Raw genomic sequence first — 16,057 nt, forward strand, 5'->3', positions numbered from 1 at the left:
CTAATTTTAATTATTTCTTTGCACTTTCATGATAATAGCTAGAGTTAGTGATGAGGTAGAAAAATAAAATATAAACAGTTACCTTAAAAAACTTGATATTCATTTAGGAGGTCCAAGAGATTATTTAAATGAAATATGAAACTATAAGATGAAGAAAAGTATTTTTATACTTAAAATGAATATCACCTTGCAATCGATTTATTAAGAGTTTAAGTGCAACTAACTATAATAGATAAATAGCATTTTTAGTCAAAACACTTAATTAAATTTGTGTACAAGATACATATGATGTTTAACAAAATCTTACCAACTGTTAAGAGTGTACATTAAGAAATCTCAGAGTTAACATATGTATTGTTGAACAAGTGAAATTTGCAACATGTTTTGTGAAGATTACATGAACCCGTCCCAAAAAAAGTTAAAAGTTATAGTATGGAAATTGTAACAAGTACAAAATGGTAATGAGGTTGGTCAGTTCGACTGACTTTGTAATGAGAAAGTTAAATGAAAATAATTCTATTATTCACTTCTGTGTTTTTTTGAGATGATGAATATTTGTTTAGTAACATCTATGTCTAACCAATGAATGGATTTCTGTAGGAACAACTTTGTTGAAAAAAGTTGCTTAGATTTCAAAATAAAAATAGGATATGTAAATTTATGTACTAAATCTCATAGAACTTTTGAAAATTAATTTTGAAAGATGTAATGTCAGTTTTGTGTAGTTTATTACTAACTTTGAAAGTAACCGATTGAGTAATACAAACGATATACATAATGTACAAAATTGTGATTGTAAGACTGAATATTTCTTAAAAACCTGAAATTCATTTTATATTTAGTGACTGTATTTAAATTTTGTAGATGAAAATGTGCAACTTGTAATAAAATTGACTATGTTTTGGTATTCAATTACTCCATCGATATATTTTGATTATTACACCAGTTAAAATTTCTTTAGTTTTTGATTCTGCAGCCTAACCTTAAAGGCATATTATACTGCTATTGCGAAATAGTTTTCATTAGTGGCACATAGGTGGGATACTTTTCAGCTGTGCATTTAATTTGCAAATGCTTGTATTCCAACTAAACTAGAAGCTTCATTTCAAACATGTTGCATTTTTTTATTTTTCAGCAAAAGTTTGAATCCAGGGAGTACAAGTCACCGGAAGAATTTGCTTCAGATGTCAGATTAATTTTTACAAATTGTTACAAGTACAATCCACCTGACCATGATGTTGTAGCTATGGCAAGAAAATTGCAGGTAGAATTTTATCTGTTTTGGAGAAGTTTCTAAGAAACAGAAATTGCAAATATACTTCAGATTTATAATAATCCAGTCCTAAAGGGTTACAACTCTGCACATTGTAAGAACTAGATTACATATGAACTAAAACTATGTAAACAGCATAAAAATACTGGTTCATTGTGCTAAAAAGCTTTAACTAAGGAATTATCAATTTTAATGTAGTATAATCAAAGAAAAAATTGGTATTACTTATCATTGGTAATTCCATTGAATGTAAAGATTTCATTAAAGACTTTGAAGAAAAAACAATAAAAACTTGATTTTAGTAATCTTTAGACTAGTCTCTTTTTATTAGTAAGATTAAAGAGTCTCATCAACATTTTCAAGATCTTTTAAGATTTCCTGTAAATAATTACTATGTGTTAATAAACACAGATATTTGTATTATAATGTTAGTCATAAAAGTTATCATTGTTCCAAAATACATGAATTACAAGCTGTTTATTTCTTACATGGCAACACATTTGAACAATTTGGCAAATATGTTTTTTAGCAAATACAAAGAATTCCTCTGTAGCAACTTCAGCTTCAAGTTATCTAACTTAGACATTCAGATAAAGTTATTCCACACAGGATGTGTTTGAAATGAGTTATGCCAAGATGCCAGATGAATCGACTGTAACAGAGCCTGTTGTGGCTACACAAATTGCTAAAAATGAAGAATCCAGTAGTAGCAGCTCCAGTTCATTATCATCTAGTAGCTCTGACAGTGAAAGCAATAATGGTGAAGATGAAAGACAAAAAAAAATTCAAGAGCTACAAGAGCAGGTAAAAAAAAATTGTATACAGGCTTTTAACCACCATGTAACCATGATACCTTAAACATAACTACTATAACTTTTAATGCAATACGTGTATCTAAGCTAAATTTGACAAGCTTTTAGTAAATATTACAGGCCTTTTGTATACAAAAAATCCAAGTTTTAAAATTAAATATAGAAAACAAATTGACAGTTGGTTTGTATGGTAGTTTTTGTTTAATTTTATACTAAGCCATCTTTTTAGTACACTTGTGTGCCTGCATAGTGATTCATTACACATGGCTACTATATCTAATGACTACGTGGGTTGGTAAAGATGGAGAGAAGGACTTCTTTGTAAGTTCTTCAAAATTTTATGTACTGGACAATTTTCCTGCTCATACTTATACAGAAGTATTTCCTTTTTATTTTATAACTTAACTCTTTCAGAACAGGCATCATTTTGTGCACATTTCAGGATGTTTTAATGAATTACATTCAAAATGTAAATAAACTACTTTATTATTATGATATTCTAGTAAAATTGGCATAAAAATGTAGCTAATAATTCAAATTCTAACATTATGTAAGTTTTACGTTCTAAATTTTATAAGGCAATATTTGAAAAAAATCCTCAATTTCCCTTAGTGTGAGAATTTTGAAATTTGCTCTCCAGGTATCCCCCTCTTCTCTAATTTATTTACCACCTCTCCAAAAAGTATGAAATTTAACAAAAATTACTCATTATAATGTTTTCATCACTTAGGCAGAGCATAGTTTTCAGAGCCTTCAATCTTATTTGGTTACAGAGCGATAAAATCGAAAATCAGATTCCATTTGCCTCACCCACTTATCACATCCCCCACCCCCTCACAAATTGCCAGTAGTTCTCTCTGATGTTTAATACTATATTATTTATAACCAATTTAAAGTTAAGGTTTTAACCCATCAAATTACAAATTACATTATGCTGTTTTTCTGTACAGAGAATTCTCTATTTCTCTTCCAATTCAAACTATTCTCTCAAGAAACACATTGATGAGGTTAGCTGAATATTTAACAGCTTTTGTCTCATAATTAGAAAACCGGAAAAATTGTGATAGTTATGGGACATTGTCTGCTTTTGGCAGGTTATTATTCTGTGTTCTTTGGTGCATTATTTAATTGAATAAAAAAATTATTTAGTGCAATAGTACCATTAGTATAAACAAAATAGGGTTAAGTATCATCGACAGTTGAAAGCAAAGAAGAAGAGTGGTAAGTACTTTGTTTCTTGTTTTTCACATGTATTCTTTATTTATTATAAAAGTAACTAAAATGGAAAAATTAGAAACTTTTTACGTTAGATAGGTAAAATATAGAATAATGCTAACAGTTTTTCAGGGGATATGCTCTTGAGCAACTCATGAGTAGCCTATGTGTTACATAAATCTCTAAGGTAATGGGAGCATCATGTTTACCAGTTAGTTTACAAATATTATGGTGGGAATATTAACTTGGGCATGGTTGAAAGGGCAATAAAACAATAAAAATTATGTATAAACAGATGTATACTGTTATTAGTTTAAAGCTATTTAGGGTAAACAAATGTAGTTTCTTGATACAATTTAAAGTTATTCTAGAAAGAAAGAATAACTTAGATTTATTTCAAATTCTGTTTTGGTGGTTGCAAAGTCAGTCAAATTGACAAACCTTGTATATAGAGTTAGGGTTGAGAAAATAACAGATAAAATATAACGTTTTACTGAAAAATAATGTTTTATAATTATGTAGGAGGTTTTAGAGATTACTTTGTACTTGAACTAGTAAACATACTTTGTACTTGAACTAGTAAACAAAACTACTTGATATATTTCAGATAAATCTTTATTGAAAATACTTAATTGAAGATTAATTTTTTGTATACAAAATTCGTGTAATATTTACTGATAGTCTGTCAAATTTTGTGAAGAAACGTGTACTTATTAGAAGTTATAGTGTAGAATCTGTAATGAGTACAAAATGGTTAAGAACTTGATCGATTTTGACTAAGCCAGTGTGGAAAGAGATAAGAGATAACCCTCTTACTGTGGGTAGATCATTGTATGTATGTCACGATCTTTTATGGAGTTACGTTCAAAATTTAAACTACCTTATTATTAATGTATACAAATAAACTTGGGATGAAAACCTAGTTAATAAATCAAATTGTAATGGATTATAAGTTTTATGTTTCTAATTTTATAAAGAAATATTTTAAAAAAATTGTCTCTTCCCTAGTACGAGAATTGTGACATTTGTTCTTTAGGTCTTCTCCCTTTTCTAATATACTCACTACCTCTTTTTAATGTATGGAATTTAATGTAACTTACTCATTATAATATTATTAAGGCAAAGTCTAATTTTTATAGCCTTGAATCTTATTTGTTTATGGAGTTATAAACTAGAAAGTCAGACCCATTTGCTATGCCCACCTGTCACATTATCTCTGTTAGTAGTTTTCTTTGATGTTTTATACTATATTATTTACAACCAAAATAAAGGCAAAGATTTAATCTATCAAATGACATATTACTTACATTATTTTCGTTACAGAGTATTATCTATTTTGTCTTCAGTTTGAAAAGTTTGGATTGACAAGTTTAAGAGAATATTTAACCTTACCATTCCAAGGCTTTTGTATGCAAAATATCAGATTTTTTTTTATTAAGTTATAAGATTATTCTTAATCAATGTTTTTATTGTGCCTTTTTCTTTTCAAATGTTGACTATCCAATATGCAAAGTAATTTTGATTTTAAGGTTGAAAATACTTTTAAAATTTCACTTGTGAAATCTTTATAACCTCCAGATAATTATCACATGTTTCTTAAGAAAAAAAAATATATTTTATCTCCTATTTTCACTAATGAATCTCTGTACGGGTTTGATAGCTCTGACCGACCTCATAACCACCACAAAAAATTAGGAAATAAATATAAATTATGCTTTTTTCATTCTAAAATGACTACAAATTATAACACAAAACCACAAATGTTTAGTCTAAATAACTTAAATCTCATAACATTATACATTTATATATGTTTATTACTTTTATTATATTGACCTTTCAGTCGTGCACTCATCTTACTGTATCCAAGAGTATAAAACTGGCCTTTACAAAGTGATCTATCTTAACTGTGTTTTAGTGGATCAGTATTTTGTAAAATACAGTCACATTTCAGTTATAATACATTACTACTATTTACAAATAAGTTCTTAAACTTATTTTTTTAAAACATAGAAAAGTAAATAAAGAAGTATAACAAACAATTCTATCTTCTAGTTACGAACTTTGTACTTGTTTGCTGCTTACCATAGGTTGCTAAGCCTTATCAAATTTCACATGTGGAGGATGTGAAACAAAATATTTTTTTTTTTTTTAGGTTTTATGTATACATTTTGAAATAACCAAAAATTATAAATTACCATAGCAATACCATAGAATCCCACTATAATTTATCAAGCTTATTAACTAAGCTGTATTTGGGTCTACAAAATATGAAATGTTTTAGCTCCCTAAAGTCTTACCTTACTGCTTGAAATCTAGCATCAGAAGAAAGAATTTGCTGCCCTAATATTTCAAAGATGCTGAGAAAGCCACTAGGGGGATATTCTGAGCTTTTGATTGGTTATTCACACATCATAGGTGTACGTAAGCAATTGTTTCCAAAAATGGAAAGAGGTGGGTGGGACCAATGTGTGTGATTCAATTAAGGTAGCAATATCTCAGCAAATAGAAAAGATATGAGGTTCTTATTTTATATTCTAGCTTGTAAATATTGGTAATTTGAGTTCCTAATTTGTAAGAAACAATAGATGTTATATTTTGACATCAACAACATCTAATTTGAGCCAGTATTGCATTCAACATACCACGTGACACAAAAAAATCAATATTTAGGATTTCTTTTCTAATACTTAATTTTAAATTAAGAAATTAACTGATGTATAGTACTAAGATTTGAATTATAATCTACAATTTGATATCAAAGTCATTGACATACAATCATAAAATAGTAGTTAAATAAAATTTTGAATGCAAGTTAACAAATATGATCACATGGCCTTTGACCCATGACCCGTATAAATAGGGTTAAATGCTCTTATGCCACAATAAGGTAGCCAGATAAATTATCATAATTATAGGATATTGTTTGCTTTGTGTGTATTATTATTCTTTGTTCTTAAGTGCATTATTTAATAAAATAAAAATTATTTAGTGTACTAGTATTATTAGTGTAGAAAAAGTAGGCTTAAATTTCACTGGCAACTGACAGCAAAAAAACGAGGTTACAGGTAAACACTACATTTCATGTTTTTATATATATTCTTTATTTGTTATTATAAAAGTGACTAAAATGTAAAGTTCTGATATGATATCTTACCTTCTGTCACATAAAGCTTTTCTTGTTCATTGCTGCCCTCTATATGCATCAATGTTTTTACTCCACATTTCTATGTGATTCAGCTGCATTGTAGCATGCAATTAAGCATGTGAAAACACCCCACCATTAGGAGCATAACACACACTCTTTTCATAGTTGGCTTCCCATATACTGTAGAACCCAATCTTCACTTCTTGATATGGCACAGTAGTGTTAAGGTGTGTTAAAATTTTTAGTATTTAGACTCCCATCAGTTGGAGTCATTGCTATACGCATGGAATCTGTCATTATACTTTTGTAATGTTTTCTCATGCTCAGTTGTTTTACCAATGTTTGGCCCTTGCCACACTCTTCCATTTCCTATCCTACATTCATTTCCTATCTGTGGTTATCCACAGCTCCCTTTCAGAGTTTGTGGAGGATGCTCTTTCACTTATATTTTACAAGTTGGTGTGTTTATCATCCTCGACCTTTTCTTTTCAAACATGGTTCTTCTGTTTTGGGGATCTCCTGGGTAGGAATGCATTGTTAACTAACACGCATCTACCCATATCCTACTTATCAGACCTACAGATAGTGCTATTTTTACAGAGGTCAATGTTTGGAGTATTATCAAATCATTGAAATCAAGGATGGGTGCTGTTCACCAATACTCCTCCATTTCTGCCTGGGTTTCTTGCCTGTTGCCGGATCCAAAGCTAGTAATGGAGCTGATGAATATTCTGTGGGTTCTGGCAAGGTGGGAGTAGGTTTATAGGTTTGTATATCTATGGTGCAATTTGACGTTGGGACCTTAACCTTCCTCCTTTATCCCTAATTACTGTTTCCTTCCCTCCTCCTCAGGATCCTATTTCTGGCCAGTGTCTTTCAGAAGCAGTTCAGACTTTACTTTTAAAGATGCCATAGAACTTATCAATCATACTTATCCAGGATATTATTCCAGGTTGTTGGTGCCCCTCAAGAAGACAATGGACTAGAGTCTGATTATAGATCCTTCACATCTTAACCATTTTCATTGATCTTCCTTATTTTCTCATGGAGTCCTTCGTCACTCCTCAGTGGGAATTTACTCCACGTTTTTGGATGAAAAAAAGTGAACGTCAAGATTGCTTACCTTCACATGCTGATTTCCCCAACATTTGGTATGGTGTCTGCTTCCTATGTTTTTTGTTGGGTTGTTGGAGCTTTTGCTCAACTAAGTCATAAACAAGGTTTACACTCCCATTATTACATTGAGGACTGGTTTATGTTAGCTTCAGCCCAACATATTGCTCACAAACACACTCAGTTGCTTCTTCATTGAGTGGGGTAGTCCTTTTTTTGTATCCAGACCCAATAATTTTTCTATTTGGGAATATCCCACCCCTTCTCCAGTTGGGTGCAACCTTCTCCTTTTCATCTACAGTCAGTGTATCTCATGGTTCTGTCCCTTTTCCCTACTCCACTTATGGCTGATTTTGCCTTATAGCTCAACAAGGACAGCACTATTGTAGGTGTACCTCTTCCACCTCCACAGCCCAAATTTCATCTGTTTACAGATACTTCTCTTATGGGTTGGGAGTGATTATGGATTTTCAAGGCATTGTGGGTCTTTATACTTCAGTAGAGATCACAATTCACATCAATATCCTTGAGCTTCTCGCCATCCATTGGGTTTGGATCATTTCCTGATTTAATACAAATCAAGGTGGTCTTGATCCATTCTGGCAGTTCAACAGTTATTTTTCACATCAATTGACAACGTGACACCTATTCACATTCCCTTTGTTTTTGGAAGTTGGAACTTCTGTTCTGGTCCCAGTTGCATCATATATGCTTCTTGGCATGTCATTTTCCAGGTGTTTTGTATCTTGTTACAGGTTGATTATCTCATCCGAACAAGATCATTCCCATAGTTTTGTCCCTCGATTCTCAGGTGTTCTGGTGGTTATTCAGCTAATGGAGTATTCCTCTTCTGGAGGCATTTGCCACCCATTATCAATTCCATACTTCTTTTTTTGGTTCCCAGAGTTGCCACATCCATTGATTTTGGCAGTGGACACCTTCAGTAAGATTGTTCCAATTTTACCTGTATGTCTATCCTCCTATTTAATTTTTCCCCTGAGTTTTGTCGTTTATCCATTGCACTTCATATCATATTCTTCTGAACTCAGCTTTCTGGCCAGCTAAACCTTGGTTTCCACTCCTTACCATTGTTTAGTTGGTACCTCCTTTACTACTTCTTCTTTCCCAATCCCTCCTTCATCAACCTCAGTCACTGGTCTTTTCATCCCACAGTTAACACACTCTGGCTTCGTGCGTGGGTTTTGTCCGGTCCCTTGCAAGGCAGTCCAGATTGTCTGCATGTGTAGCTTCCATTCTTTCTCCTTCCATGCATCCTTCCTTACTAATGGTGTATCAGAAAAAATGCCATAGTTTTTGCCATTGTTACCTTTTTTTCCTTCCTTTTATTCCTCTTGTCTCCGAAACTTTCATCTGGTCATTCGACAATGGTTCTTCTATGTCTACCATTTGTGGATGTTGGTCAGCCTTGTCCAATACATTCCATTTTTCATGTTTTTGCAGAGTGTTTCACTCTCCAACCTTTTCTCTTTGGTTACATTCCTTCCAGATCCTTCGATCTCTTCATCCTATGCTCCTTCCTGATTGAAACTTTAAGGTTGTTCTTCACACCCTTGCTCAAACCCCATTTGAACTGTTGGCTACCTATTCCTATACCATTTGTCACTCAAGATCTGTTTCCTGCCCTTTTTTTGCCTGTGGTAGTAGTCAGTCAGACATTTTTGCCCTCGACATATCACGTGTTGTTTATCGCCTTACCAGTGTTTTACTGTATTCAGATCATAGTTCTTACCAAAACATTGCTGGATTGCAAAGTCAACATCTACTTTCCACCAATTTTGCTACATTTCATTTCCCATTTGTTTCCTCTTTCTGATCTGGATAAATTTCTATGTCCTATGCATGCTCTTAGATGTTACATTGCTTGCACGCTACCCTTCTGTGGTTCCCATTCTCATTTGTTTATCCTTTAGAAACGTTTCCTCTTAGAGAGGTATTTCACCTATCATCCTCACAGGATGGTTGTGCCAACTTATCAGATTGGTTTCTTCTTCCTGGTCTCCTGATTCCCATTGTTTTTTCTTACCTTTTCCTTTTCCCTGGCTGTTCATCTTCGTCATCCCTTGGTAGTAATCATCCAGGCTGGCATGTGGGCCACATCAAACACTTTCATCTCCCATTATCTCCATCATGTAGCCATTTACTCCTCTTCTGAATATTGCATACTGCCTATTACCATACTCCACACATAATCCAACTGTGAGTGGGTAATTTTTTTTATATTCCCTTCTTTCCCTTACAGGGCACAAGATTTTCTCTATGGCAAGTGTTGCTTGTCCAGATATACTATTTGGCTGAGGAAACCATCTCCTGGATGTCAGTTCCCAGGAGGTCTGGTTACGGAAAGGAGCTGGATCAGCCACCAAATCCACACTGTATGACCTTTCAGTTCTGTAATGCACAGTGTTGTGTTCCTCCCTACTCTTCAATGCACTATAACCCCCCCCACCCCACCTTCTGCAAGTGGAACAAGGGAGTCCTTACCACTTACCAGCTTCTAGCCACTGGGGTGGTGGCCCATGGAGGCTTCCTCCTGAATGAGCTCAAACCCATTCAGATAAGAATGGGGCAATGGTGTTCTGTTGTTGCAGAGAGTGTTGAACACTATATTTAGTTTACCCCTCCAGCTGGGAACCTTCATCCTACTGGTGGTCTGGTGTTGTATTAGAGCTGGACCAGCCAACATAGCCCTCATACATGTGGTGGTAGGGAGCCCTTGTCCTTACGCATACTGGATAATAAATGCCCACTGCTGCCAGGTTATCAATTTGAGTGAATCACCATGTTGAACTCACTCTTCCTATCACCATCCAGATGTTAGTTTTGTGGGTGGCTGCTGTTGGATGTGTATCGGCAAACATATGCATGGTGGAACAGAATTCATTTTCCCTTCTCCTTCCTCGTCTTGAGATCCAACAGCAAACCAGACTATAAATATCCGATACTACATGGTTTGGATTGGAGATGACCAACTGATTATGGTCTGACATGCCTCAGCCACTCTACACCATTATGCATATCCAAATCCATATTGGATGTGCTCCTTTTTTCTGCCCAATTTAGTGACACATCTGTATACCTGGTTCAAATGGGGTGCAGTCTCCCACATCTGTGTTCATTTAACAAGAGAAGTCACACTCCACTGGTGTTATTCAGACACCTTCCAAAGGGTGCTCATCTAGGTAAATTTTACACCTGTCTCTCCACCAGGTCAATGTGAGATTCTACATGTTATGTGAGTGAAGGTAAGATATCATATCGGAAGTTAATATTTTCCTACACTGAAATTATATTTCCGATATATACTTAAATCACCGCACACTTCACACCCTTCCTTCCCACGTCTGGTGCTTCTTTTCTGACAAATCTTGAAGTGAATATTGAGTTCTACAGTATAGAGGGAGCCAGCTGCAACAAGAGAGTGCTCTCCTCTTAGTGGAGGGTTGTTACATGCTTATTTGCATGGTACAATGCAACTGAACCATGTAGAAATATGGGTTAGGTGGAAGTTTCAATGTTTGTGGCGAGCGAAAAAATTAGCAGATATAAAGGGCAGCAATGTATGAGAAAAGCTGTTATGTGAGTGGAGGTATCGGAAATATATTTTCAGTGTAGGAAAATATTTCACATGAGAATATTGTTAGGTAAGATAAAAATAATGATTCTTCACAAAGTGTGCTTTCAAGCAGTTCTGCATTTCATCATTCAATATGATTGCATGAGCTACATGTTTGCTAGTTTGTTTTCATTTGTGATTTACAATTTGTATGGCAGGATTATTAGTTAGACATAGTTGAAAGGGCAATAAAACAATAAAATTAAGTATAAACAAAATTAGACAGTTGCAAGCTTTAACCTATTTAAGATAAATGACTGTAGTTTCATGTTACAGTTTTCAGTCATTTTATATTGAAAAAATGTAATTTAAATTTATTTCATATTTTGTTATGGTGGTTACAAAATCAGTCAAATTGACCAAGTGCATATAGGGTTAAGGTAGAGAAAAACCCATAAAATATTAAGTTTTACTGGGAAAAAACTATTTAGGGGTTTTTAGAAGTTACACAAATGAAATTTGTCAATTTGCAGAAGAAGAAAAGTATTTTTAGTTTTACATGAAAATCACTTTGCACATGGAGCAATAATCAGCACTGACTCCATATATTCACAGACAAATCTTTAGTAAAAATATATAATTAAAAAATTTGGTCTTTTGTGTACAAAAGACATGTAATGCTTACTAAAAGCTTGCCAAATTTTATGAATATAAAAAAAAGCATGTTAAAAGTTATAGTGTGGAAACTAATGATTACTTTGTGGTTACGAGGTTGGTTGAATTGATCAAACCTATGTGGAAAGTGTTAAGCATCAAGATATGTGTTGAACTAACTTGCTTATTAAGTTGTGGCTCTATTTAGTAATTACTTAGCTTTTTTTTGTACTAAGACTTTGTTCATCATTGACCAAGTTAACATCTTAAAATAATCTTAATAAAGGCATATTCTAATATGTTTGATCTGTTAGGTGTCCTTAAATTTTTATGCTCTTCATGTGTATCTTCAGCCCTCTTCTTTGAATATGATTTATCTTTGTGGACAACAAAGACACGTAAATTAATAAACCATGTTTGATGTCTTTAGAAGTATCTTTATGTTTATAAAGGAATTTTTGAAGATGACATCCTGGTTTAAAAATGAATCTTAATAATCATATGTTTAGATATACTTTATGAAAGAGGATATACAACTGCTTTTTTTAAAAAATATAGGCAATACTATGAATATTGAATTTAGAAACTTTCATACATTAGTCATTAGTGGTTTTGCAAATGGTAAAATTATTTTTACTATCAAATAGATAAGAAAAGCATTCTTGCAAGAGAATTTCTTGATGTTTTATACTCTTTCAAAACTAAATTTTTTAAAATGGATTTGTTGATTATAATTTCAGTTGCTATCAATCACTGAACAGTTGAGCCAACTTGCAGCAGAAAGTAAAAGTAAAAAGAAGAAAAAAAGGAAAAAGAAATCCCCAGAAGAAAATTCACAAGAAGTAAAAGCTGTGGTAAATGTTTCAGTCTCAGAACCAGCCACAATTCTCCAGTCTAATGCAGTGTCAGTGAACAGCACAATGCCAGCCCCACCACCATCTGTAAAAGATACATCTCAAATGAAAACTCAAAAACAAAGTAAAAGTAAAAATACAAAAGCACACACTCAAGGTAAATCGGTAGGGCAGCCAAAAAGACAAAAGACAAACAATAAATCTTCAAAGAAAGGAAGTAAAAGTGCACCTATTATATTTGACAGCGAAGATGAAGACAATGCAAAACCTATGTCGTATGATGAAAAAAGACAGTTAAGTCTAGATATCAACAAACTACCAGGTAAGTACTTTTATCTTATTTTTAGACCTCTCAAAGGGAAATTACTTTCTCGTATCTAAAGCATTTTAGCCAGCTTGTTTCACGTGTATGTTTATATAATAAAAGTTTCCAGATGATTTATTTTGCAAAGTTTTGAACCCTAATCAGTTTTAATCCCCTTTTCCATCTTTTGTTATGACCAGTAGTAGGCTTTGGATGGCAGTTTAGTGGGTCTTCCTGTGTAACCAGCCAGTGTCAGAGAATTTTATGGCCAAATCTGTTTCACTTTTTCATGATTAGATTTTCCAGAATTTGTCACCCACCTTTGTTGGTCTATAAATGAGGTATTGGGTAACCTCAGAGCATATTTAAAAATTAATCTTCCAACCTTTCTAAAATCCACACATGAATTAAGTCTTGAGACTAGAAAATCTTTTTAATTCAGTTGTTTCTGGTGAAGGTAAAGATATATATATATATATGCTTGAAAATCTTGAAATTACCATTTATTTTAATCAAGGCCTTTAAGCCTATGGTCCATGGTGCCATTTTTAAATTTATTTTTACATTACATTCAAAATTTAATTAACCACTTTATTTTCAATATGTACTAATGATATTAACATTATAATGTATGTCAGAATTTTGATTTTATGTTATCTAAGTTATAATTCCTTTACTTCAAAGGAAACCTTAAAAAATATACTTAAACTTCAGTTTTTGTCATATGACTTCGCATGCTACTGAAAATCTTGACTTCAGCAGAGGTTCAGCATTAGCCACATAAGCTGCAAGTGTACATGTTTATGTATATGTAAACTACTGGTGTTTGACCGACTTGCCTTCTGATACCAAAGTCTACAAGCTGCTTTGTCTGGGAAACAGCTATAAATTTTCCAACCCTTGATGGGTGCGACACCCACCTTCTGTACTTTGCCTTGATATCTACAACGTACATGTAGGTTGTAGAAACCAATTTATATACTCGTTAGAAAGACATCAATTTACACTTTTCTTAACCAGCAGTTAATTTCAAATGGGCATGCAGTCTTTCTCACAGTATACGTGTTTCTGCTCTTAGTATTCTTGTCTGCTTGATTGAATGTAGCATTTACAGTGGTTAATTTGAAATTGGCATGCAGTTTTCCTCACAGTATACATATGTCTACTCTTAGTATTCTTGTCTGCTTGAATGATTATTGCATTTATAGTTGTTTCTTGCCTAAATATGCTACAATTAAAGAGACAGTTAAATTGTATTTATGTTTAATAATTTTTTATAAGTTTAACTTGTTGTCGTCTAGATTGTAAAAGTGAATCAAGTTAAGAGTTGTTGTACAAGTGTGCCTGTGTGGGTGTCACCTTATAATAATAATAATAATAATAATAATAAAGCCCTGAGGGGACCAATTTATGTATTCTGCATAAATATTGAAAGACAAAGAATTGGAAAGGAAAATTAAAATTAAACTAAGTGAAAATATAAAGACATTAAATTACACATATTAAAAAGCTAAGTTTCAAATTACTTCTACAAAGAGCTAAAAGGTATGTACATATTCCCATTTCTTAATTTTAAACATTTCATTGCAGTGTATGTTGATGATAATAGATAGGGTTAGTGATATAGTAGAGAAATGGAAAATAAAAAATAAACATTTACCTTAAAAACTTTTGATATTCATTTTGGAGGTTCTAGAGATTATGAAAATTGCAAGGTAATAAATGGTATTTTTATACTTCATATAAAAATCACCTCAGGTGAACTATTCAGAGTCCGAGTGCAAATAACTACATTAAATAACAAATGTTTTCATTTCAAATAGTAAAAAAATCAAAATTAAGTATTTAATTTTTCTGAAAATACAAACTTTTAGGAAAGTTCTTGTCAAATTTTAAATAATTTCATCAACTAGTTTTATTTTTGTAATGAAATATGATGAGATGGAGTAATAGGCTTAAATCCCTAAAAGTATACATGTTACAGTTGAAATCGTAGAAAAGCCCTTGAAAGGTTAATTTCTAATAAAAGTAGACAACTGATGAACAAATGACCATCCTCAGTTAGATAATTCTCCATGTATGGGTTTGGTCATTTTAACTGACCTTTTAACCACCATGTAACTATGAAACTATATATACTACAACTTTTATTGTAGCAAGTGTATCTTCATGAAATTGGCAAAGTTTTAGTAAACAAACATTACAAGTCTGTTGTACACAAAAACACAGCTTTATTATCTTAATATTTTTAATTAAAGATTTGTTTGTGAACTTATGGAGTCAGTCTGATTCAGACTCTGACTGACCCTCATGATTTTCATGTTAAGATTGAAAATACTTTTTTCATGTTACATTTTTCAAATTTTATTTGAATAACTTTTAAAACCTCCTACATGAACATAAAAAGTTTCTCATTTTATCACCAACAACTCACAGACACCTTTTGTAGAAGAATCCTCAGTCCGCCCACACATATATACATAAAACCCTGACAGTAACTTAATAAGTTTTTAATTTTTACATTTTAGTTAGTTTTATAACAATAGAAATATATATAAAACTCAAGAAATTCAGTAATTATTATCTGGTAGCCTCTAGTTTGTTTTTTCTGTCAAATTCCAGCAGTAATTAACTCTAATTTTTTAAAATGATAGTAGTAGTGTATAGAATCCTATTTATTTTTTCCAAATATGCAATTACGAACACAGAATATTAATATGCAGAAAAATACAATGACCTAAAACTAATAATTTAACTGGCTTACTAACTAATCTGTATGTGTATTCATTTAACCCTATGAACACGGGCTCATGATTTACTTTACACAACCTTTTAAGTACAGTGAAACCATGAAAGTATACATACTATAACTATAAAAGTACTTAATGTATCTACGAAATTTGGCAAGCTTTTTCTTAACATTATAAGTCTTTTGTACACAAAAAATCAGATTTTGCAATTAAGAATTTTACTAAAGATTTGTCTGTGAATATATGGAGTAAGAGTCTTGGGTGCTACTATAGCGTGAGGTCTACCGCTGCATTATCCATCCCTCATGGATATCACACATTTCTATACATTTATTTTAGCGATAAACACTTAATTTGATACAT

At 32.4% G+C, this 16,057-nt stretch overlaps 1 protein-coding gene across 21 annotated transcripts in view; it reads left to right on the top strand.

Annotated features, from left to right (window-relative positions):
- Positions 1–16,057, top strand: part of LOC106462807 (bromodomain-containing protein 3-like) — a 129,002-nt gene that overhangs the window by 51,700 nt on the left and 61,245 nt on the right. For all 21 annotated transcript variants that reach the window (XM_022390161.1, XM_022390160.1, XM_022390156.1 and 18 more), the window contains 3 exons: positions 1,136–1,264; positions 1,883–2,077; positions 12,527–12,962. In XM_022390161.1, the coding sequence (XP_022245869.1) occupies positions 1,136–1,264; positions 1,883–2,077; positions 12,527–12,962 (760 nt within the window). The remainder of the gene's footprint in view (positions 1–1,135; positions 1,265–1,882; positions 2,078–12,526; positions 12,963–16,057) is intronic.

Source organism: Limulus polyphemus, unplaced genomic scaffold, assembly GCF_000517525.1.
Source record: "Limulus polyphemus unplaced genomic scaffold, Limulus_polyphemus-2.1.2 Scaffold1256, whole genome shotgun sequence".
NCBI lineage: Eukaryota > Metazoa > Arthropoda > Merostomata > Xiphosura > Limulidae > Limulus > Limulus polyphemus.